The sequence below is a fragment of the Amphiprion ocellaris genome, chromosome 9 (assembly GCF_022539595.1).
Source record: "Amphiprion ocellaris isolate individual 3 ecotype Okinawa chromosome 9, ASM2253959v1, whole genome shotgun sequence".
Classification (NCBI taxonomy): Eukaryota; Metazoa; Chordata; class Actinopteri; family Pomacentridae; genus Amphiprion; species Amphiprion ocellaris.
This window is the reverse complement of record NC_072774.1, coordinates 16,799,563-16,824,936: the sequence shown is the minus strand read 5'-3', so window position 1 is coordinate 16,824,936 and position 25,374 is coordinate 16,799,563. Positions and strand designations below refer to the sequence as shown.

The following is a 25,374-nucleotide window of genomic DNA, read 5'->3' as shown; positions in this document are numbered from 1 at the left end:
AGTTATTGCAAACCTCACCTCCCTGTTTGGTGTCCATGGAGACCAGCCTTGTGCAGTGTCTGCTTAAAGACGCTGCTACCAGAACTGCTCAGATTCATCAGGATACAATTAGCACTTGAAAACACTTGAATATGGCTTTATAGCCCTTCCCTATCTTATTAAAAGCCACAGTGCACAACTCTGTCTCACGGATGAACACTAATGGCTATTTATAGTGTGTTAGAATGCTCTGGAACATAGTAGAAATTACCAGGACATTATGGAATAGTATAGAAGCTTGGATTTTCTCCAAAGTTTGTGATATTTTATAGGGGCTTGAATAATTTTAGACATGGCATTTTTATTTAAAATAATTTAAGAAAACATAGAAGCATTTTAGCATGAATGGTTTTAAACTAAGCTGTATGTATTACACAATGAACATATTGATGAGACTGTTGTCATAAAGCAGTGGACCCAGTTGAATAACTTTTTGTACGTAAGCCACAGATAACAGAGTTGTGGACTCTTATTTTGTGGTTATTGCTATAACTGTAAATCCTAAGTAAAGGGATATTATGCAAGTTATGTGAATATAATGCTGAACATTGTGCAAATTAAAGTAAAGCTGTAAAGTGAAGTAAAGCTAAGGTTGCGAGCAGTGTTTTATAGGCCCTGGTAACTGTACAATATAAGTAGGGTCAAGTATGGGGCAAAAATAAATGATAGTGGGCTTTTTTTCCTCATCAATTATGTATGAAAGCACTTTGAAACAGTTCAAAGTGAAGTTTTACCTCTTTCATTTAACTGAAGGCTGTAAGAGGGCAAAGGTGAACAGCCTGTGTTCCACTTCTGAGTTTTAGAGAGGAGGTGAACGTAGTTTGAAGGATTTTTTAGAAGGCTAAGGAGGTGAGATGATTCATTTTTTTTTCATAATGGAATAATGCAGAACATTTTTAAAAAGCTGAAAGAGATGTTTTTTTTTTTTTTTTAATTTTTAAATCAGATTCTTTTGATATAAGGAACATTTTTGTCCATATCTGAATCCTAGCAATAATGACTACATTTACCAGTGAACTGAGAACTTGGTTGGTTGGGCTTTGTATTCGTTTTATCTTATTTATCACACCTTAGATTAAAGTCACTGTCAGTGTGACGATCAACAGTTTCGTAATAGTTTGGGACTGTGCTGTTTCGTAAAATTAGTTGTACCTATTCTCAACATGTTATGTGAGCTGTCACAAGAGCTGCAACTGAATGATGTTTTGCAAGGTTTTGTGCCCCAAAACAGCTATTTCAGGACAATAATCTCTTAAGAGCTTCACCCGGAGTGCAGCAGCATTTGCAGCTTTATCCGGTGCCACCTGGTGGTAGCAGGGTAGACTTTATCGGTACCGTAGACGACCCTGTGTTATCTGTTGGCTGCAGTCGTGACACCAGAGCTTGTGCTTCTGAGGAGTTTCGGCATAAATGCCTGTCAGACAAGCGCTCCTGCATAATAAATGAAGCTTTACGACTTTGTAAGGAGCCAGACTGCATTGTGTGTGGTCCCACTGAGGGCTATGTTTAACCTTAAATGCTTCTTTGCCCTACTTGTGTTAATAAAGACAGAGGGTAGAAGGCTGCCTGTGAGGCTGTGCAACTGTCGCACAGCTTTCCATTTTCCACATTTTCATTTCATACATACTTGTATGTATGTATATTCTTTATATATATAGATTTCTCTTTCTTTATATATAGGCATTTTTTTTCTTGTCAAACTACACAATCAACCTGTGAAATCTCCCATGTTAGTCAAAACATGTTCCGTTAAGCTGTCATTAAAATAGCTTTGCAATGTTTTTTGTAAAATTGTTGTCTTTGTATCATTGGTAAACACTGCTGTAGACAGAGTGACTAAGATTACAGTACTTTTCCACTACACTTGTTGTTTAAACTGAGTCAGTAAACACAGATCCAAAGCTGAGGTAATGTGCTGTTCTCCAAGATTAAGTTATTTCACATACAGGCCATTGTTTCCAACTGATTAGGGTCTCATTGCAGAGGAACTGTAGAAAAAGAGTCACATTTGAGGAGTCATTAAGCACCTAATGTATGCCATATCTAAACCCAGACAACCCATTTAGTCAAATAATTTGCAAACCATTTGAAGAATGGAATAAAAGCCTCTTTGGCCGTGTTGCATCAATAAATGTCTGTTTTATCTGCGACTTTACAGTCTTCTTCCTTTGAAACGAACAGCACATAATGTGTCTGATGAAAGAGACTGTATCTCAGAGGCACCAGGACTGACGTCATTTAATGTGCCCATCTAGCATTTTCCTTTCAGAACAAAACAGGAGCAGCAGAGCTTCTGGATGAGCAGCCCATTGTTGGATTAGTGGGAGGAGATGACGTCAGACCAGCGGGCTGCTGTGATTTACCTCCATGAGACACTTGGTGGTGCTCAGTGTTCAGTGTTGCTGCATTCCCACTTGTTGGCCTTTATTCTAGTCTTATGTCTCATCTTCAGCATATTTGTATCCGTGCATCTGCATGTAAACTTGCTGAGTGAAATGGTTTTATTTGAAAGGCTGCAAACTGGCCTGAGGGGAGATTTCTGCAGTATTTGCCTCTAAAAACGCACTTCAGCCTGTTTTCTAAAATAACAGACTTGAAAACAGTCCATCTTTATAATATTTTATTTGGATGGAAGATGTTTTGAAGGAAAAAACCCATAAGACATTGCATTGATTAGCAGTGATGATCTTTTCCCAACATTCCAAGGTGTTGCATTAAGGACTAATTTAAACCTTTACACTCCTACCATGACCATGTTATATGGAAAGAATGGATTTAATTTGTCAAAATACATTTTTAACTACAGTCTTCTTTGCCTTTCTTGGAATTCCTGTCAAAATCCACAAAGAATTCATTGCAGGCGATAGTCAGTGCAGCGACCAGAACAACAAACTCCTGGAAGTCCACTTCACCGTCCCCGTTTTCATCCAGGTCATGCAGGATCTTCTCCACCACAGAAGACTCATTGGAGCCCTGAAAGAGAGGCAAGATGAAAAAATGAAACAAATTAGTTTCAAAATAAAATCCCAATGTCACACACACTTCCAAGCCTTAGAAAGTTCAGAATATTAAAAAGGTGCAGTGCCCTGTCACTTTAGCTCATCCCAAAAATGCTACAGACTATAGAAGTAATGCATCAACAGAAGGGCCTAATACCAGAACTAGTCATACTGAAAATGGCACAGACAGTCTACCTTGGCTTTAATATCTCTAAAGTGTAAATTGGCCTGACAGATGGCCATCAGTGAAAAAAGGCTACATATGTGGTTTTGAGAACCATATAAAATACATACATTTTTGGCAATATTCCATCTATTGTATTTTCATATCTTGTCAATAGAGTGCTTTTGGATTTTGTCATATTTATTAGCATATTTTTGCTCAGAAATGTACCCTTTTCAGTAGATGTTAGCAATGTCTCACTGTGGGAGCAGAATTACAGTTTCTATGCAATCATTGTCTGTTGCACCCGACAATATTACATCAGCTGTTGAGCTGACGCTCTCTTAGCTGCTGCGGAGAAGTTCACACAGCTTTCAGCTACAAGCAGTATCAGAAAACAATGGCATTATCAGATGCACTAACATATCAAAATATTATGGAAAGTGGAGGCTGTAAATGGAGTGGGCACTATGTGCTATTAATACAGGGTAGTTTTATCGTCTGCTTTGCATTTGATAGGTCACTGGTTGAGTTAATAGGTTTGAATGTGATCTTCAAGGTTAACTGTGCCGCTTTGGTTACCATGGTGATCTCGCTTGGTTAAACGAGAGATAATTTTGTGATAGTGGACACCTGGGTTATACCTAATCAACCTGTCTGTTTAACCCACTAATCTCACTTTAATAAAAGCCACAGGTCTGTTTACTTGATATTTAAATGTTCTGATGAAAGATGATTCTTAATAACAGTCTGCACAAAATGTTTCCTTTTCTTGGTTGGTCAACAGATACTCACTGCCAGGAAATCTGAGAGTTCTTCCTGCAGCAAATTCTTCAGCTCTTTATTGTTAAGCTTGTACTTGTCACCTTCTTTTCCTGAATAGCGGTGGAACACTGCAATGAGGTCCTCCATAGCTCTTTGCAGATTGGCACACATTTTGCAGTCCTACGATATAAAAAGGCATCAAAGGACAAATTAAGATAGCCAACATTTCAAACACATTTTATTTCAGATTAGTTGAAGATGGGAGGAAAATGGCTTATTTGCTGGGTAGTGACAAAAGAGAAAGAAATCGTCACTGCGCTTCAGATGCATACAGAGGAGCAACAGCTTCCATTGCCTCTATGAACTCTGGTGCAAAAGAAATCCTTGACTGCATTCAAGGCAATGACATTTCTTTCCAGCAGACTGCTGGAGAAATAAATCACTGCAGTCATCAGGTTGCCAAAGATGTGACTTAGTGGTGGTGAAAGGCAGAGAATGTGATGGTTCACTGATTTCTTTTCTTCATCTACTAGCACACTATAGAGGTCAATGTTTCCTCCATGTAAAACCCAAGACTGGTGGAGGGAAAGAAAGGCAAGACATTTTACAGGGTTTCATCTTCCTGAGCAGCCATCAGTCAGGCTGCAACTAAGGTGCAGTTTTCAGGTTCATTGTCTATCAAATTATTGATTCCTGCAGAATGGGAAAACAAACTGCATTGCATTCTCTCAATATTGGCTTTTTCTGCACCATCCCACTCCTTTAAAAGGACTCTTTCACAAAAATAAACTCATGAAGGCATAAAAATATATATAGTTAGACATATTTACTTTTGCCGAGAGATTGATAGCAATATCATATCTTTTACAGCCCGTAGCTGGTTAGCGCAACTTAGCATAAATAGTGATAAGAGGGAAAAGTACAATACTTCCTGACAAGGTGCGATGCTGTCTTTTGCTTACCTGGCAACCGCATTTCATTACTTTGCTGCTGCAGATTAAATAGTACAACACAGGAGCCAGTCTGTTTAGAGTGTTTGCTGCTCTAAAAGTAATCTTGCAAAGGCTAGATTGCAGAACAAAACACCATTGTGGCACAAAAATAAAACTATGTTACACTAGCTGACAGGAATCCCAACATGCTTACCCTACATTAAGCATAAACTTTGATGGATTTCCCCCACCTCTACATGTTAGTAACTTATTGGAATAGAATGAATAAAAGCGGTTAGAAAACTTGCAACATTTCATGAGACAGTTTCCCTATTTTTTTTTTTTTTTTTGCTTTTGACTCATTTTGATTGAACACATTGGCATGCATTTGCCAAAATACACCAACATGAGGTTCAGTTTGGTAAAATGGGAGAACATCAGTTTTCAATTTGTGCAATATGATGGGCAATTGCATAGACAACAGAACACCAAGATGGTGGTGAAGAAAAGGAAAATGAAAAGCTGCTTACATTTTGTGTTTACCACAAAACTTTGCTGAACCCTGCTGATATCTGCTGCCAGACTCAGCTTGAGGCCAGCTAGGATGCACATGGACGAGTGTCAGGAATGATAACCAGAGTTAAAACAGTTTAAATGTCTAACCTTACACCTGCCCTTCACCATCAGACACCTGAGAAGCAGGTACAGGGGAGCAGAGTCATTTCACCTCCCACCTCCATGATCCGGTAGAGGACAAAGGACAGACCCCTTGCAGGGCAGCTTGCACATAAAATAGATCTACATTGTGGCTTGCATTACATTACATTATATAGACAACGTGATGCCTTAATGCTGAGGATTAACTCAGGAGAGGCTGCTCATATTTCATCAATTCGACTGCTTTGATGACTCTTTTCAACCTATATGAACAACAACGTGGTTGCATCAATAATGCACAGCCTCTTGTGTGTGAGAGAATGCGTGAAGAGCTGCAGTTTGTGAGCACAATATGCTACCTCTCTACTCTGAATGACGTGGAGCCAGATTCCTCTAATTATTCTCAATGATTGCCACTAATCATTTATTCCAGGCGCGATCAGGGAGCTAATTAAAACCCTTTGAATATCAAACACAAAGCTGGCATTAATTAACTGTGGCAGCGACTGGAGCATGAGCAGCTTTTGCAAATGTAAAAAAAACAAAAAAAAAACAGACCGCAGATGACATTGAATGTGAAAATAAAGAAGATAAGACAAAAAAAAGAACAGCAGGAACTCACCTGAACACTGACTCTAACAGGTGGTGGTGGAAGTGGTTTCAGCTCAGCTCCTTCCTCATCTGTTATATGGGCTGCACGCACCTGTGTGCAAATAAATCAGAATCAGATAGGCACCTCCCACCTGACAGCAGCAACATCAACGCTGCACAGATGAGCCACCCGGGCATAGCTGGCAAACACCCTCCCCTTAAACTTCATCACCTTATAAAGTTATGTTGCAACATTTGGTTGACATCATATGACTGAGATCATTTTATGTCCCAGCTGACTAAAGTGTCAGTCATGAGTGATCACATCCTAAATAATGCATAGACTGTATGTTTTTTTTGTATCACAGTAAAAATGTAGCTTTTGAAACTAGAAAAGAGCCTTTGTAGCTGGTTTTCATATGCTATTGAAATCTTTATGGGTGCAGCTTAATAGGTTATTCAACATATTTGGTCTTCTCAAATTCCTTTTTCCTTTTCTGCTTTTCAGTAAAAAATTTTTAAAAACTTTACGCTATGTGAAATAGTTAACAAAATGTTTCAAATACAAGGTCAATTTAGAGGATGTTCCGGGCCTCTGACTGTCATATAAGAGGTTTAAATATCAGTAAGACTCTACTGTATATTGGCTTAAAGTTAAGACTTGGAGTAAATTCAATTGCATCTCAAACAGCAAAATGCAGTTATAAATAAAGTTTAAGCAAATTATCCATGAAATAAGCTCAAGCTGTTCCCTTCCTTTTTCCTGTCATGGCTTTTCCCTGTGCGCTGCTCTGAGTCCATTTTATTCGGCTTCGCTTATGCTTGTTAGGTGTGACTAATGCTTTTTCTCAACATCATTTGCAAGTAAGGAAAAGATTATGCTTGAATGACAATGCAGCTTCAGTAGAAATACAAATTAAGTGCAGGTCTGTCAAGTGAAATTCTCCGAGTTGATTTGCATCGGTATTTGCAGGTGGCCTGTATGGTGTAAAGATTATGGATAATTGCATGCTTCTAGTTAAAATAATAGCTGGGGCACCAAGCTAAAGTACATTTGTAATCTACAGCCATAAATAAAGTCATAGCAGGTGAGATCATTTGTTAAGGATGATGCTTTTTTGTGTGTGAATGCCATAAGATATACAGTATAATATATCAGATTAACAATGAGCTAATTCATCTGCTGTAAAAGCTGCTTCAGTTGGAAAATATATTTTCTTGTTAGCTTGGAACAAAGTAATGTTTCCGAATTCAATATTTGTCTCTTTCATTAAAGGAAGCTTCAAACTATCTCAGACCAGAGACAGATAAAACACTTTGACTTGATTACATTAAACTGCCTGCATGTGTGACCGGAAAAAAGAGCCTCTCATCTCTCATTAGTGTGAGAAACCAAAGCATCCATCTCTGATTAGGGATTAGAGTTGTTCTTCAAGTGCAGGCATTCATCACATTTTTGTCAATCATGACTAAAGCAGTTTTGTTTTTATTGAGTTATACAAAAATACACCAGAATGGCACAGAAAGAACTGTAAATGTCCAGCATTATACAAGCAATTAAAACAAGTCACGTACTGCACTCTTTAATATGAGATGTTAGACCAGAATTCTCCATAAAAAATATAATACAAAATGTGTTCCATGTCAGTAGGATATATATATAGATAAATCCATCTGTTTCACAGTGTATTTCACATATGCAGTGGTGAGCATCTATGTGGCCTTTTTACTCGTCCTTAATGCAAATAGAAACCGATTTACCAGACTGGTGACATGTTGTCTGTGCTTCCAAAAAACATCCCAAGCTGCTTGGTGTCACATTGATCATTCTCACTCTCTCTTTCTCTCTCTGTAGGGAACTGATGACAGGCAACCAGAAAAAAAACGAGGTGTCAAGGCTGTCATCTGCTGGTCATTTGCAAACTTTGCCTATGGCAGCCACATGGAAAGTCAAGGTAAGGCACTGACTCATTACAGAAGCTGAACAAAAAAAAAAAGCTAAGTCATTTAGAAGTTAAAAAAAAAAAAAAAAAAAATCAAATATTTTCTCCAAAAAAAGAAACTAGTAACCATCATGACTCAAGTCTAAGCTCAGCTCAAACCAAATTAATTGTTAAACGCAATAAAGCTGCTGTTGACCAAAGTGTCGCACATGAAAAGGCTTAAAAACATTGATAAAGTATAAAATATGCTTCAGTCATGAGTTTAAAAAGGTGGATTGTAAAAGGGACAAGTTTATGTTCACAGTTTTACAGTGTTATTTAAATTTTTTGTTGTGTGTAAAGTAGGGCTGGACCCGAATATCCGAATATTCGGTCATGACGATGGTGTCCGAATATTTATTTTGCGATTCGAATATTTGGACGGATTCATTTGCTGTTTGCACTTAAAAAAAAATGAGGGACCCTGTTACCAACCTACTGACAGTGATGACTTGGGAGGAGTTTGAAAAACAACACAATCAGGTCAAATCCAGACATTCAGACATTTGCAGCTATTACATTTGTGACTACCTGACCATATGTGCAACATGTATACATTTCATTCTGCTTTGTTATGGCAGGAGTCTGCTTAAGACACTCGACCAAAGTATAGACTTCCCCTATAAAAAACTATGAGCTGGTTATAGAACATTCAAAGAGTTAATACAAATACGAAGTGCTGGATTATTACCAGTTCCAGTTTCTAAGCTTTGTCACCATCACTTGTAATCACTTGTATTGCTATTATATGATCTTTGTGGCATTTGATTTGGCCCTGGAACATCACAGTTGGAGCATTCATAATCTCATACCTCCAAGGGCCAAGAATGTAACAGAGCACAGTCCTTTCACAGTGTGGCACCTGTCACCACAGGTTCCTGTGCCCTCGCTTGTTATCCAGAGTGCGACATGGGAGATCTCATTTGAGCTACCCTTTCAGTGCCTGTCAGCAGGGCACCTGGCCTGAGATGCTCAGAGGGAAAGCGGAGCGGAGGGCATCAGCTCGGCCCTCGGGGATAACATGACAGCATGCCATGGGCAGGAAGGGATTGGGTTTTTGTTTTTCATCATAATGAGGTGCTGGCTTTTGCTTCCAGGCTGACATAGCCCTCACAAAAAAAGGTCACAGGCCTGTACTGAGAAAGATCCTGTTCAATCTTTAGGTCAAAATGCCTCCACAGGTATTTGATTCTGATTAGGTTCTACTTCTTTGTCCTCATTAGGCTTAGCTACTTCTGAGGCTCTCTCCCCTGTGGGAGGTCTAATCACAGAAATTCCTCCGACAGATGAGGTTCTGCTCTTAACGCTGTATGTCCTGTTTTGGGTCATTTTTGGCTTGCCCAGGACACTCTTCAGCTGTGCCCAGAAAAACGGCTGCTGGTTGACCTGCTGGGGCCACTCCAGGTACGTCTTGGTACTCAGCATCTTCTTAAGCTTGCAGTACTTGCTGGGCAAGGAGCTCGGATCGATGGGCTCCTTCACCACCAGGATGACGTCACTGAAGCTCTTTCCCATCGCTCTCTGCTGTGCAAAGTACAGCTCATAGTTGCACCACTCGCTGTCAACAAAGTGCCGAGAGAGGACAAATATTACCTGGGAATGAAAGCAAAGGAAGAAAGGAAATTAAATCTTGCAGTACTGTTTCACTGTAACAGTTTCTCCTACATAGGCTATGATGAACGAGGGGTTGCTATGGGTGTTTCTGAGACTATAGAGCTATTTAATGGCATGCTTTAGATTCTAGGGACTAGTGCTGCACAGAATTGATAAAATCACTAGTTGATCAAGCTGATCAGCTAATGATTATGCGCTCTCGCACCAAATCTTTCAAACACCATTTTAACATGCTGAACTGCATAAATCAACACCCATTGGCTGACTACTGCCAGTGGTGCTGGATAAATCTTACAACATATGCATGTGATGCTTATGTTACACATTTAGCTGTATTTAATGTATCACATGGTCCTGAAGTGTATTTATTTGCTTACTTGCTTCTTAAAACTCTTAAACAGTATCATAATAGTTATCAAGTTTTGAGGCCAATTTTCAGATTACAAAAGCACCTACACTGTAAAAAGTGCATTTGAGTGACAGTTGAAGTGTAAAAAGAATCTCTTTTATCTTTCTGCTTTGGTGATGGCAGTTTACCTTTGTGGATTCTACTAACTTGAAATAGCACTTTGTCTCTTTAAACTAAAGTGCATAAAGTAGGTTTATTGGTCCTTTAGCATTGTGTATGTGATGCCCACGTTGCTCCAGATTTCCTCAGGTAGTATTAAAGGGTAAAGAGAAGGAAACAACAGTAAATCTAATGATAAAATCATACTTACATTTTAAGTTCGAGCAAAGCAAAAAAAAAGTGTGTGTGTGTGTGTGTGTGTGTGTGTGTGTGTGTGTGTGTGTGTGTGTGTGTGTGTGTGTGTGTGTGTGTGTGTGTGTGTGTGTGTGTGTGTGTGTGTGTGTGTGTGTGTGTGTGTGTGTGTGTGTGTGTGTGTGTGTGTGTGTGTGTGTGTATATAAACAAACTTCAAGTTGACTGTCCTTAGAATTAAGTGGCAGCAATGTTTGAGAAGGTTTGAAAAGGAAATCTAAACTTTTATGATCGAATGAAGTGCGTCTACACAAAACCAGTGGCATTAATATTGCTCATTAACTTAATTTGGATCAGCTAGATTCAGTTAGATGTCAACAGCTGAAGCAATTTATTTAAGATGATGAACAGTTCTGTTTTTTCAGTGCAAAGTAACTGTGGGAGCTCCCAGAGGAGAAGTGTCTCTGGGTTCTTCTTATTACAGAATTTACAGTTCGTCAAGTTAATGATGTTGCCAACAATCAACAATCAGTTGTAAACAAAGTTTTGATAAAGCTGTCTGACCAATCTGGCAGGTTTCACTACCTCTTAGGCTGAATTGTTCAAACAAACAGTTGCGAATGCGCACCAATAATGTTTGCAATATAAAACTGCATCTCTGTTACCTTGCGACTGCTTTCAATGTTGTCAATGATGTTATCGATGATCCATTTTCCTGGCATGAAGTCCCTCTCATGAATACACAGACGATAGGGATTCCTGTTTTTCTCCAAACAGGGCAAAAGCTCATCCCTCACCCAGTCAGCATCTGAGTGGCTGTAGGATATGAAGGCGTGGTAGGTAAAAGTCTCTAAATCCCCCGCTGCTTTCTCCTTGTGAACTCTGTATTTGGCCCTGATGATCTGATATGTGGCTTTAGTGTACCAGGCAAGGTCAAAAATATAGCAAATCAGCATAAGTATCAGGATCACTGCTGAAGTGGTTGCAACACAGATGATGATAACTAGTCTGATGTCACACGCGACTTTTCCTGGGAAGTATTTAGCAATGACTGTGTTGAGCAGGGCCTCTGGGTGGTAACACTTGTAGTTCCAGGGCCAGTCTGTGAGATTAACCTTTCCTTTAGAAAGTGTGTCCTCAATGAAAGCACGAAGCTCACAAGTGCAGTGGTAAGGATTGTTCCCTGCCATAAGGCAAGACAACTGAGGCATGTCCTGGAAGGATTCTTTGCTAATGAGACCAAATGAATTTCCATCCAGAGCTAGCGACTGCAAGGATGGGCTTTCCCATTTGGGTGGGATAAACTTAATTTTATTCCCACTTAATAGGAGGGTTCTCAGGTTGGTGGCTTTCTCAAAGTACGTCATGCCCAGCTGGTCCAGGTTGCAGTAGGACAGATCCAAGTACTGTACAGTGGTTGGCAGACAACTGAGGGCTTCACTTACAAACTGATTGTGGTGAGCGATAAGCCGAGTGATATTTTGTTTCCAAACGCAGTCTCGGCTTTCTTCAGCCGATCCCAGTTTGTTGTTGCTAAAGTCCAACACCTGCAGCTGCTGGAACTCCCTTGTAAGAGATGACATATCTTTTAAACTGGTCAAGTCATTGGTGCTCATGTTGAAGGTGTGAAGATTTGGCATGGTCCCCTTGTAATCGCATCGCCGGTTGAAGATAAACTCATTCTTTAGTCGATTATTGGAGACATCCAGAAACTGTACACCTTCCATCTCAACCCAGGCATCGCAAGGTACGGTGTTGAAATACACGTATCGAATAGACAGTCTCTTAATTTTGTTGAACCATGTGAAACGCCAATCGAAACGCAGCACATCAGGATTGCTGATATACCTAGAAGAAATTGAGATTTTGAGTGTGTTGTGTGAGTACAAATTGAAAGCAAATACCCATTTTCTCAACAATATTTTTGAGCTTTTTGTGATTATTGAAAACCACATAATTCAATGCTTTTTGAATCATATATGATATTCTGAGTGGTGACATAATTATGTCCTATTTTATGTTAATTTACAGTTACTTTTCATATCAACAGTAAACCATGCTATGTAGTGTTACTAGCATACGGCACAGACCAAATAGTTACTTTGAGCAATAATACTGATGTTAAAAATGATTAAATCCTGGAAACTATCACATATCATTAGAAGGAACTTGGTCAGAATGATACACTGGAAGCATAGACTACATGAGAAAATAATAGTTCTTAACACTCAGAAGTCTGTTACATAAAGTGCAGCTTGACTTTTGTTTATTACTGACTATCAAAACTGATTTTGAATTCAATTTTCATGCTCTTAGGTAAATTGGCAGTTGTATACAACACAGAAAAGAGTGAAATCACAAACATATTGTGAGTTTTGCTTTATTTTGCACCAGTTCTGGCTGTCAGTGCTGCAACACTGGGTGTTTTATTTTTTTTTAATATACCCCAAAAGTAATCCTTTTTATTTAAACTGAGTGGGTAAAATCAGCCTTGGACAGGTAAATGTTAGGCTGTATTCCAATAAATACTCCACTTCTCTCATCCAAGTTATATGACTGAGACTGACAGAGCACTGAGTTCTGCAGACTGAACTCCACATGCAGTGACTGATGGCCGTCAAAACTAAATGTCAGTTAATTTTGTTACAACTTATTCTGTCACAGCTCTGTGACAAAAGACTTGAATCTGTCATCTGTAAATGTTATGTAACGTTTCCTAAAAGACCTTTGTCGTGATTTTATAATATATTTTTAAATTTCATTTCATGCTGATAAAACAGAAGGCCTGAGACAGGAATGATTATTTTTCTTATTGCTTGCTTTTATGATGATTGAGCAGAGTCTCTCAGGCTTTCTTTATGCTTTTTGTGCCCGGTCTGGAAACACTGCTGCCATTTGCAAGATTCTGAAACCCTCAAGAGTGAATACTTAATAAAAACTCCAACTTTTCTCATGTAATATTGTGCTTTTAAAGTGCATTATGAAACATACAGACATGTGGGGGCATCAGCCTATTGTATTGTGGTAATATGACAAGCAATTTCCCACCAAATTCCAAACATTTTACACTGTTTCATGATGCACCAAAAGTACGATACTCACCAAAGATCCAAATTATCCAGTGTCAGGTCTGTGATGCTGGAACCTGCTCCGCTATCAACAAATGTTGGTGATCGGGCAAAGTCAATGTACTGAAGTCTCAACCTTTGGATAGGGGCCACTTGTAAGTTCATTAAAGCCATCCTCAGGAGGTTCTCATTGAATTTACCTCTGTGGAAGATGAGTTGATGGGCTGTGATGTCTTTTAAACCCAGGAAGATGTCCTCCTGTCCCATGTAGTACATGAATTCAAACAGGTTACGAAACTGAATGACAATGAATGTCTTGTTGGCGAGGTCATGTAGCATGTGAAGGAGAGCGCTTGGCTGTTGATCTATGGCCATGTCAAAGCCCATTCGCTTTGTTTGAATGACTTCTAAGCTTCCTGGCTCATAGTAACTTAGATTGGAGGAACACTTGATAGCAAAACCTTGTAAACTTATGTTCATTAAGGGCTGAAAATCCCCTTTCTTTAGACCCATCACTAGAGGGCCACCCATTGACAGTTCTTGGAGTTTCACAAATTTGGAGAAGCTATCAGCCAAAGCGGCGCGCTTATAAAGGTTATTGGACATGTAGAGTATTTTTAGGTTCAAGAGAGGTGTCAGAGCTGTGGCAGGGATTTCCTGCAGAGAGTTATTAAATATGTCAAGATGCTCCAGTAGTGCATTGTTTTTAAAGGCATCATTGTCAATGTGTGAAATATTATTGTACCGCAGCTGAAGGATGCGAAGCTGAGGGAGGCGGAGGAAGTCATCAGCACTGACAGCTTGAAGCTTATTGTAGGAGAGATCTATTTCTTCAAGTGTGGATGGAAATTGTCTCCACGGAACATTTTCAAGCTGCCGTCCCAGGCAGTCTGCAGTCTGACCGGAGTTGTAGATGTGACAGAGTCTTTGCTCCGTGTTAACAGTGGGAAGTGAAGATGGAGTCGGCGATGTGAGAACTCCAAGGAGGAGAGCATAGAGAGGAATCAGTTTCCAAAGCATTGTGTCAAATCTGGAAAGGAAAAAAAAAAGACTTTGAGCTTTATGATTGTTCTTTTTTTTTGTGAAACTCTGCATGTTTATCAGTGCATTTTACTTGAATTACTATGCTCTTTACTAGATTCTTTCTTTCTTTCTTTCTTTCTTTCTTTCTTTCTTTCTTTCTTTCTTTCTTTCTTTCTTTCTTTCTTTCTTTCTTTCTTTCTTTCTTTCTTTCTTTCTTTCTTTCTTTCTTTCTTTCTTTCTTTCTTTCTTTCTGCTGTCTTTGTTACATTTTCTCTTATTTCTTTCCGTACATTTTCTTCTTTCACTTTTACACTTTTGCTGTATTTGCAACTTTCTTTATATCCACTTCATTGACCTGAAAACGTGTTTTGCAGAATAGAGCAGGATTACATCATTTGTGCTGAGCAACAATAATTTGTGACACACAAGAGAGGCACACAGAAAAAACTAGGAAAAATTTGATCAGATGTTCTAGATTTAAGCATGCTTGCATGTAAAACAGGTACATTTAGCAGAGTTGTACTTGATATGACATTCTAAAATAAGTTAGGCAGCCCTGTCAGTATCGCACAGAAAATCTGAAAATAAGATTTCAAAAATGATAATTACAAGTTAAGCCTAGTTTGCTGATAGATTGTGACAATGTTTCTTATTAAGTCAAATGAAATAATCCATTTGTACTAAAAAATGAAAAAAAAAACTACATTTCTGAGTCCAAATGTATGAATACTGCCCTTGGTTAGATCTTTGGTTTTTGCAAAACATGAATGCATGACATTTTTTTCTGTTTGTCAATGACATATATGCTTCTCTGGTCAGGTAATGAAACCCCAGTAAATAACGCACTGAAAGACATCAGAGAAATCACAATGATAAAAGAACGGCCAGACAGATGAGAGAAACTAATCTTAGTCTGTACCTCTCCAAGACGTCCGATCAATTCATTTCTATCACTTCCCATTAACCTGCAGAATAAACTGATGTTTGGCTTATTTCGCAGGTCAAGTTGACCTTGTAAAACAGAAAACAGGCACCAGGCTACAAACATCACTTTATAGTCATTATACATACTCAGGCAGCAAATCTGCACTGAAAAAGAGATCAGCCTCATCCATTTAAAAAAAGTAATTTTCATTGGTCGGACCATAAACATCAACAGTAATAACACTGAACGCTGCACAGCACTCACCCTCTAGTTTTCCACTCAAGGCTTGTAATGCACACTCATTCAAATCCCCCTCTCTCCAGCTCACCTTTATATTAGTCGTCCAGGTTACACACTGTTTTGATCCTCACGTGGAGGAGCTGTTGTCAAGTTTTATGACAGAGCTAAGCAAACAGTGTTAGTTTGATCCTATTCCAGAAGTAACGTGACTTGAATAAACAGCTCTGGATGGATACGGGCAGTGAAAAGCATTGTTTCCATATTTATTTTAGGCTATCATAGGCTGTTATAATGGACTAGTGTACAGTCTGTGACAACAGCCGCCAGAAAAACACAGCACAGTGAATTGATAATAATTATAGTTTCATTTGGAGTTTCAGCTCAATTAAAATCACCTAAAAGCAGCTGGAAAAACAGCTTAATGACGAATATTATTTGAGTTAATAGATTCTAGCCTAATCAAGATAAATTAATGTGTATTTGTTACACAATGATACATATTCATGTTGAGCAATAACTGCAAAGATACAGCCAAATGCTAACAGAAGTGGGCTGTTTTTCCAAAATCCAAAACCATAATATTTGAAGATTTTTTGGGATCTAAAACAAGAATGACCATTACCAGCTGGTGATTGTACAAACAGGCATGACACTTCTTTGCACAACGAAGCACTGTTTAGAGTAGCAACCTTATTTCGGTGCCTAAAAAAAATTATTGCTAACTTTTCACTGATGCTCTGAGACAGACCATTTTTAGATTTTGTCACATTAATTTAAATGTTTTTTCCTTGTTTTTTAAAAATATGTTGAATATTGTTGTACATTTACAAGTTCCATAAAAATGTAACTTGCTTTATCCTTTCGCCATTATTGTCTTAGGTGTTTTAGTACTATGTGCCATTTTAAATATTCAACTAAATTAGTAGATCTTGATTGTGGATCATAAAGATAACAGACACATCCCAAACATTAACTTTCAAGGAACAATTGGGGAATGTTTCCCTCAAGCTTCCTGTTTTCTGACATTGGTATTTACACTTGTTTAACCTGTTTTATTGTAATTTTACAAGACATTTTGTTACAGTGCATCTTTTCCTCTCTCAACAGTTGTTGCTCTGACATTCAACCAATCACTCCTCTTTTCTCTCAGGACAAAAGTCAGTTGACCGATATATTGTTAACACAGTTTGCTAGATAAACACAAGATAGCATGTGACAGATTGTATTAATCTCCTCGTGTGTTTACTGTCACCACTGTCTGGCTTCCTTGTCATATAAACAGTGATAATGTATCCTCACTGCAGATACCAGAAACACTCCTTGGCTATCTAATCAGATCCACAGTGGACAGCTGTTACTGGAAATTGACAGTAGATTAAATGAACATCAATAGTATTTTCTCAGTACAACTCATGGCATAAAAGGCACTGTTGTAAAGGGATGTTGTCATATCACCAGGCTTTACCACTGAAGGAATCGATGCCATTTTTTTCTCCAGCTATTTATATAGCAATCATATTTGAGGCCTTCAGGTCATTCAACTTCAGCAAGAGTTTTTTTATTTCAAGAAATTAGGCTGCTAATTCCAGATTTTAAGTGTTTTGTGTGAATTTGTAGTGTCAGTTCTTGAAAACAGGTTCCTAATGTTTCATATCTCTGACTAAACTTATCACATACTGATACAATATCTGAACCTTTTGCTCTCTGACCTAAGTTTAATGGAGCTACATGACTGAGACAAGGCAGTGCACAGCATTAGTAATTAAATATTCGAGCTGTATAGTTATGTAAGGCCTGTCTGTCACCAGCTCATTCACTTTTTATTATTTCACTATTGTAAAAGGTCAAAACTGCAATCTTTTTTTGCCTTTAAGTTAGAATTCTCATGTAAAGGCTCCTACATGGGATAATGTCAGTGATCTTACTGGGTTAATACATGTTGTAAAATGATGGATCAAATGAAAAGAGTGTGTGAGGCTCTGGGATGTCAGTTCTGAGGAGACAGACCCTGCGACAAAACAGCATCAGTCTGTTCAGGAAGAGCTCAGAAACTGTATGTTTACATTCAAGTGACAAACCCCTCTAGCACTTGTAGGATTTATGACTTGTTCTTCTGGAGCAGAGGATGAAATAGTGTGGGGAGCAGGTGGAATTGGACTGATGGGTCAACAAAATGACAGCTGCTGCTTGCTTCCTATCTTATTACCTCTGGCTTCTTTGAACCATTACATGCCCTCAACCAAGTACCAACCGAGTTACTATAGCAGTTATCCTGGCGTAACAAATACAAATCATCAACTCATGTCGTTAATTTCTGCTACTTTCTTGTTCCGAAAATAACTTTGTGTTTTGTAATATTGTGATATGCCGCCATATGTGGTTCAGGAAGTATCGTTAGTTGACTTCATTTTTTTAATTTAAGTGTGTTGAAAGATGGGGCAGTTTATTATGGCTTTAATATTTGTTCATACTTCAACTTACCCTTAATCAGGGATTATTTGTGTACTTATCTGCAGATTCTTAATCAGTGAAATGATGTGAATAACAGTGAAAAGTTCAGGCATTTATCTTTAATATCTCGTTGAGATATTGTTCTCCCAACAGAGCCTCAAATTTCAATGTGGGAAAAAAAGTGTGTCGATAGACAATTTAGGAAAAAATAAATTAATCTCGGTAAATTCCTTCATATATCAATCTAAAATTTCACAGATACCATGTCAAATACACATAGTTTAGGATTTAAAAAAAGAAGTGTTAAGAAAATCAGAGATGGTCGATCAGAAGGCCCCTGATAGTTTGAGAAGGAATAACCCTATAACCAACGTGTGCAGGAGGCAGGCTATGTTTGAGCGATTTACAACAACTCTCTTGTGGTGTTATTGGTTTTACATGGAGCAGTGCCAATTGTGGCTCCAGAGTAATAGCGAGGAAATCTTAGAATGTCCTGATCGACTCTGATGAGCCTCAGCAAAAGACTTATACTTCATACAAAAGGAGCAGCAATAAAAATGAACCAAAGAGCTGAAGTGTTCACCTGGATGAAGATCATTTTTATTTCAATATGCTGCTTTAAATGAAGAGGGAAAAGCCATGTAGCCAAAGAGTTCTTGACCACTGTTAGCACTATGGTTAAACATTTGGGTGTGGGTCTCATTTTGTCAATTCCCAGACAAGGATATAGACACTGCAGAGTTTAAACTTAAGGAAGACTACATTCATCCTGTTAAATCATTAACTCTGAATGTAAATATAGACTTGGTTTGTTTACAAGAAACTCCACAGGGAGCCTGTAAGTCTCTCTGACTGATGGGTGCTCTGGCTTTAACTAGGATCAAACCAATGGCCTCTTGTCTCAAGCACATCTGCTTAACCATAATCCTGCCCAGGATCAAAGCTTCAACTACAAATGGGGACCAGTTCCCAAAAACATTCAAAGTCCAATAAAATCATCCCTTTTTTGTGTCCTTTCTCTCTTTGCAACGAACCTGCGTATTTGCCTCAGGCGAATTCCTCAGTTTCACAACATCAACCAGACCTGCATGTTTCCTGCAAACGTTCTGAGCACTGAGTTCACAGCCCTTATCAGGTTTGACATTAACCTGCCAGGCATGAGTTTCTCTGTCAGGATCTGTTGTAAAGAAGAGAGATTTTTGTGGTTGACTCACGGACAGCTCACACATGTGAATTTTTCCTCTTCTATGGTATGCAGCCTTATCTGGGAAAGAAATGTGCACAAATATGCTGGCAAAGCTACAACTGATCTCTGTTCCACCTCTGAGTAATGTTTTCCTCTGCTACAATGGTTCGACTTTGCAACAACAGTAGTGTTGACATACATTCTACGTTATACAGTCGTGAGACCTACAGATAACTTTACTGTGTATACATACTAAACATATGGCCTGTTTCTGGGTCAGTTTTTCTCCATGTGTGTTGACTCACAGGCAGGTTTATATAGCAGAAGCCGGAAAGACAGCCAGGAAACGTGAGGTGGAAAAATATTTGTTTTCTTGACATCGAAGAAATAGTTTACACATTAGTCATGTTAACTGACACTGTCTGGCAGCAATGACAGTGTTCATCTTTGGATCTTAGTCAGATTCATTCTGAAACTTCATCCTGACTCAGTTGAGTAAAAAAGAAAGAGTGAAAAAACAGAAGAGGAAATATTTCAGTCTCATTATTTGAAAGGTGTACTCTTTGTCATGAAAGTCCAAATATGTTTTATCGCAACAGGAAGTCCTTAAGCTCTTTACTTTAATTACAAGAGGGAAACTTTTATAGTACTGAAATATGTTAAAATGGAAATCAAGTCTCCCAACAAAAATCATTAACAAACCAGACCCAGGGCTAGCTGAAGAGAGTGTTTGGACCTTGTTAATAGTTTGTGTGTTGGATGAAGCACATTTAATTAATCAGTATCTCAGAAAGGCATGCTGTTGTAAGTGGCACTTCTACCTTTGTTGCCCCTGGGACTTAAGCAAAATCTACTTTTTGATAATAACAGTGTGTAAAAGAGTTCAACTGCATGACAAACCACTTCCTGCAAAATGAACATACAGTTGAATTAACATTTCTCTAGTCTCCATGACAGCCAAATATCAAAACCTTTTTGAATACAGGATTTAGCGCATGACTCTTGTATTCGACTGCAGTAGTTTTAGCTAAACGTAAGCTGAATATGTGTTGTTTTGCATGAGTCCAAATTTCACTGATATCTTTACAGTAAAGGTGGTGAGTCCAGTTTTGACCACACAAAGGTCAAATTTGTGGTAAAATTGTAAAGCGGTTATGTATTCAAATGTTCCTTCCAATAGTTAAACTTGACAAACTGAGTCTGTCATTGCACTGGATTGTGTTTATTTTACTTATTTTGTGTCTCTACACGAAATGCAAATTTGTTGAATTGTAGAACTTCTCACATGAGCTTCAAGGTGCTGCGTGCTGAAAAAAATTCCAGTGTCTATGAATGGCCCTGACTCTTTAAACAGGAAACAAACAAAATGATAGATTCACACAATACTATTGCTGTGTCTTCTGTGCATGTTAGAGCTTGTGCACGTTCATGCACAGAATAGTGGGACAGGGAGAGGAGGAAGAGATGGGGCACATGCTAATTAATCGCCAGGTTATAATAATAAATACTATGTAACATACAGTCTTTTATTCTGCTTATTCAGTGCCATACTCTTTCTTTAATTTTTTTCTTTTAAGATCTCAAATCTCACCTCCACTTGACACTATATATGTTAACTAGCTAAATATAAATAACCTCTTTCCAGAACCACAGATTCCAGCTTTAAATTGCACAGTGGTTCTCGGTGTAAAACTCATCACGCGATCTGCGCACATGAATTCTTGCTGAGAATTCGACAAAAACATTAAAATGATAATGAATTAACAACCTAATGTCTGCCAGTTTTCAAGGTCCAGGAGGATAAAGGTGCTGGGAAGGAGGAGGCAAAACTGGCCCATAGCAACTCAGTTTAAATGCTGCAGCTCTATAGTGTGACGTAATAGTCCTGCAATCTATTAGCAACTGGGCAATGAAAGAAGCAATAAATGGTTCTACTGCTGATTAAACTGTGATATCTTTCTGATACACCAAGAACAGCGCCATCAATTGAATTCAAATCTCTATTACTGCAGCTGATATTTACCCAGCAGTCAATAGTTAATGGCAAACAGTTCTTTCATTGACATGTGTTGACAGCACCATGCCGACTGCCCTCATTCGACAGATTAATCTGGCAGTAGACTTGTTTCGCTGATGACTGTTCTTTACTCTCGTTTAATGAGGCTCTGTTTTTACGTGCTCCACAAGCACAGCTGGGCTTGTGCCCGAGCGGAACATTTTGCTCCCAGGTCATCATGTTTAATATGTGCAGAATCAGTGCTAGACATATTTAGGTGATGAGGCTGTTGCCGTTATACATCAAGAGTTCTCTTGCCTTATAGAAGAAGAGTTATAACGCAGACAATATTAAATTAAATGAGCTAATTACTGAGATAACTCTCCGCAAAATAGGCTTTTTGCTTTTTCTCTGAGACAGATTCTTCAGTCTTGACAAACTCTATGATGTTATAAGAACTATATTCAAATGAAAACTGTTCATCTCACGGGAGAAAGATGTCAAGAAGCAGGACAAATTAACCAAAAAGTTACTGCTAACTAGATACTACTAAGAAAAAACTGATTTCAGAAGAGTAAACTGACTTTTTAAAGCTGAAATCCAAGATGTTTTGATGTAAATTTAACATAAACTACAAATCGTGGCAACAGTAATAAAGAGCATCCAGCCGAGGACTGTCGAGAATGGAAATAGACAGGACAGGGAATCATCCTGAGAAAATGAAATGACAAAATTTGATTAAAAACTGTCATTGTTCCATCAGCTTCCTTCCACTAACCGAGAGAGGAAATGGAAGTCAGAGCAACAATCTTTCAATATTTAGATGTGTCAGAGCAGGAAAAACACACCTGTGTTTGCTTAGACAAAATGTTTTTCTTCCTAAATTTTACAGTCCACATTCTAAATGGGACGACAAAGTGAAAAATTGCAGCATGACATGTCAAATAAAGGTAACTAATAACATTAAAACCATTAATTCTCCGTGTTTCAGTGTGTTTTCAGACTATTCACCTGCACATTTTAGCTCAAGGTTATGGCTGATTATTAAACTTAAAGGAAACAGCCATTATGAATGCTATTAGTTACATCTTAGTCTTGCGGAGACAGATCTGTTTCTACACAGCACTTTGTCAGTGCTGGAGAATGTTAGTTCTACCTGGACTTTTTCTGCTATGACAAGTCACACCATTCACTGTATAAAAAGGTCTATTGTATAGAACAAGACCAAGGAAACTCATACTAGACAGGCATGACAGGTGGATGGAATCATACAGCCAACACTCACTGTGCCCATTTCACTGCAATGCCTGAAAAAGGTAAATCTAGTGTATACCGGTGAGCAATGAACTGCAGCCTCTAACGCACCACACACCTCTTTAAGAACTGCAAGATATAAAGGAGAAGCTGGTTTGCCTTTGCAGATTTCAACGCCACCCTTAAAAAATAAATGAGGTTTCAACATAAGCAGAAGCGGTACGGTACTGAGATAAGTGACACTGGACCAGATTGAAAAGGATTTAAGGTTCGGCGACTTTAGTATACAAACAAATTCCCAACAACCCACGGGTGTCTTGGCAGCAGCGTATGCTCACTCTCAAAACCTGCAGCTTATAATCTTCTCAAAGTGGTTGAGCCTCACAGGATTGTCGAGGACGCACCACAGACATTATCAGCCAGGCAACAGTGACACCAAAAGCTGCTCAAACCTGCCTGAAATTAGTTTATTTAGTGCAAGAGCTTCACATGTGCCAGCAATTAAGCAGGGTAATAGCCTGAGGTGTTGACTTAAAGCGATAAGTAAGCCTGGTGTCGGTTTATCTTTTTCTCATAATAATCAACAAATCCTATTAAAAGACTCAAACTGGGAATAATCAGATCTGAAACTACCAAGTATTGCTGTGCAGTGAAAGCCTGAAATATCCTTTGCCTCTAGGCCACAGAGCTCCATTGTCACATAGATGTCATATTCATAGTAATGAAGTTTGCCAACTAAAAGACTCTTGGCTATTTTGTCATTTAAATAGTAATTGCGACACAAGGAAGCTGGATGTCACCTAGAGCTCTGACTGAGCTTTTGTTACCTGCAGATGTTAAGCAAATAAAACAATCTAACATCAGCCAAAGCTAACTGGGATTTCATTAAGAAAATTATTGGATCTTCTGAAATTTTGACCTATATATGGCAAAAAGAAAAATCAACCTATCCAGTATTGACAAATCATGGACAATTCAGCAGCTGACAAACCACCCAACATCCCTTCGAGCCATGTGTGGCTAAAAAGATGAAATAGCATCAGCCTAAACCCACCATAGCCTGGATGTTTACAAAAATGTCATTTAGCATGGATGTGGCAGTTTGCTGGCTGACCCAGCAAACTAAATTTGGTTAAGGGAAGTGAAAAATGCATGTCTCTCCGTTTCCCACCACTGAAGCAACCTTGAGCAACACGGCCTTTGATCTCCACAGCAATTTCTCAGTGGACACATGAATAAGAGTCTGTGTGTAGAAAGATCTAATCTAGGACTGCAGTTAAATACTCAAGCCAAGCCTGAAGGCATGTGAAATCAGTAATCAACAAATTGTTACCTTCAAAACCAGTGAGGTGCTATTTCCTCCACCTCGTTTTGGCACTGGTGAGCTGCAAAAAGACAAGTCTAGGAAGGTAATGATGTTCTTTGGGTTGTTTTTGCTGGATGTGGGTGACAATCACAGGCGTCAGCAAGGAGCAGAAGTTCACCATGGTGGCATTTTGTCTACTTCTGTGATCAACATTTTAATTTGATCTATGGCTTCCAGATTCTCTGTATTTGTTAAATTCCAAACATGCTTTGAAACCAGTGGAGTTAGATAATTTCTCTTCGCTTCATTACTGCGTGCTGTTATCATATCTTGGCCCTGTGATGATAAGATTGCTCAACACAGCTTTTTAGGGACGGGTGTTACAAATCAGCATTGGCTAGAAACTCTATGATTCTTGCATTGGATAGCTGTTTTCAGTTTATGCAGTCTGTATCTGTTTCTATTAAATAAACCATAAATAAGAGAGATTTTTAGCCTGTGATGACTGATGGATTAGTCTTTAATAATTCTGTTTACACAGTGACAGTGCCATATCCAAATATGTCAACTCTGAAGCATTAATGTTATTCATGTTGTTGTGGACATAAGTCCAATTAAAAGTGTCAGTTTTGTGAGATAACGTAAAACTTTTGGATGAAGATTTAAATGGCACCAAGCTTGAAACAGACATGAGTGGAAAAAATCTTTCACTCACCTTGAGATGAGGAGTCGCACTCAACTTCTTGTCTTCACTTGGACTTTTCACAACACATTTAACCTCCATGTGCTGTATGTTTAACAGCTCAGCAAGAACTGACTTAATGCTGGATGAGTTAGCCTGTGGCAACTCCGTCAGCTCACTTAATTCCTACGTCTCTCTACCTCCCTCCCTCCCTCTCTGCCTGCCTCTTTTTCCCTCTCACTTTCTCTTGTGTGTGTTCTGCTCAGGAATGTGGAGAGTATCAGGGGGAGCTTTTCCTCTCTGCCGCAGGTTTTACTGTGTTGCCTGAAAAATACAGAAAGTCTAGGCAAATGTAAGATGGAAACTGTCACTGTAAGAGATGTCAGTTGCCATCGTGCAGATACATTTGGTTTTATTTGTTCAGGTCTTGAAATATGTCTCTTACCCAATAAATGGAACAAAATGAATTTGTGCTGCTAAAAATGGAAAATAACTGGCACTGAGAAAGGGATGGGTGAAATAGATTATGGATTACAGAAAATAGACAAGTGCAAAACCAAGGGTGTGAAAGGACAATACGAAAGAAAACAAATTGATAACAATTTGTCTTGCTGGCCTTTTATTAAATAATAACACAGTAACAGGTCATGTTTACATTTCACTCAGTTCTGCTTTTCTTAGTTGTTGCTCGGCTCTAGTTTTCGCTTCCTTTCTTCTTTTTTGCCCTTTTATATCTTATTTTCTAAGTGTTTATTTAATGTCTACTGTTGCACGAAGTGAGAGTAACATAATTTTGATTCTT

The 25,374-nt window shown here is 38.6% G+C and overlaps 2 protein-coding genes across 2 annotated transcripts; both read right to left on the bottom strand.

The window, feature by feature from the left end:
- Positions 1 to 2,644: 2,644 nt before the first annotated feature.
- s100a1 (S100 calcium binding protein A1) lies at positions 2,645 to 6,277 on the bottom strand. The gene is made up of 3 exons (XM_055013525.1): positions 6,178 to 6,277; positions 3,997 to 4,146; positions 2,645 to 3,012 (listed from the first exon to the last, which is right to left on the bottom strand). The coding sequence occupies exons 2-3, from the start codon at positions 4,135 to 4,137 to the stop codon at positions 2,836 to 2,838; spliced, it is 318 nt and encodes a 105-aa protein (XP_054869500.1). The 5' UTR covers positions 4,138 to 4,146; positions 6,178 to 6,277; the 3' UTR covers positions 2,645 to 2,835.
- Positions 6,278 to 7,614: 1,337 nt separating this feature from the next.
- On the bottom strand, positions 7,615 to 24,738 carry tlr18 (toll-like receptor 18). Its single transcript, XM_035950310.2, has 4 exons — positions 24,606 to 24,738; positions 13,544 to 14,539; positions 11,107 to 12,289; positions 7,615 to 9,721 (listed from the first exon to the last, which is right to left on the bottom strand). Exons 2-4 carry the CDS (start codon positions 14,527 to 14,529, stop codon positions 9,293 to 9,295), a joined length of 2,598 nt encoding a protein of 865 aa, XP_035806203.2. The 5' UTR covers positions 14,530 to 14,539; positions 24,606 to 24,738; the 3' UTR covers positions 7,615 to 9,292.
- Between the last annotated feature and the right edge of the window lie 636 nt (positions 24,739 to 25,374).

What these genes read in the sequence shown, in the direction of transcription:
- s100a1 (XM_055013525.1), bottom strand. Translation starts at nt 4,137, where the DNA reads ATGTGTGCCAATCTGCAAAGAGCTATGGAGGACCTCATTGCAGTGTTC. An exon ending in AACTCTCAGATTTCCTGGCA is followed by an intron (nt 3,013 to 3,996) that starts GTGAGTATCTGT and finishes CCTCTCTTTCAG; the next exon opens with GGCTCCAATGAGTCTTCTGT.
- tlr18 (XM_035950310.2), bottom strand. Translation starts at nt 14,529, where the DNA reads ATGCTTTGGAAACTGATTCCTCTCTATGCTCTCCTCCTTGGAGTTCTC. An exon ending in CTGGATAATTTGGATCTTTG is followed by an intron (nt 12,290 to 13,543) that starts GTGAGTATCGTA and finishes AATTTCTTCTAG; the next exon opens with GTATATCAGCAATCCTGATG. An exon ending in ACATTGAAAGCAGTCGCAAG is followed by an intron (nt 9,722 to 11,106) that starts GTAACAGAGATG and finishes TTTCATTCCCAG; the next exon opens with GTAATATTTGTCCTCTCTCG.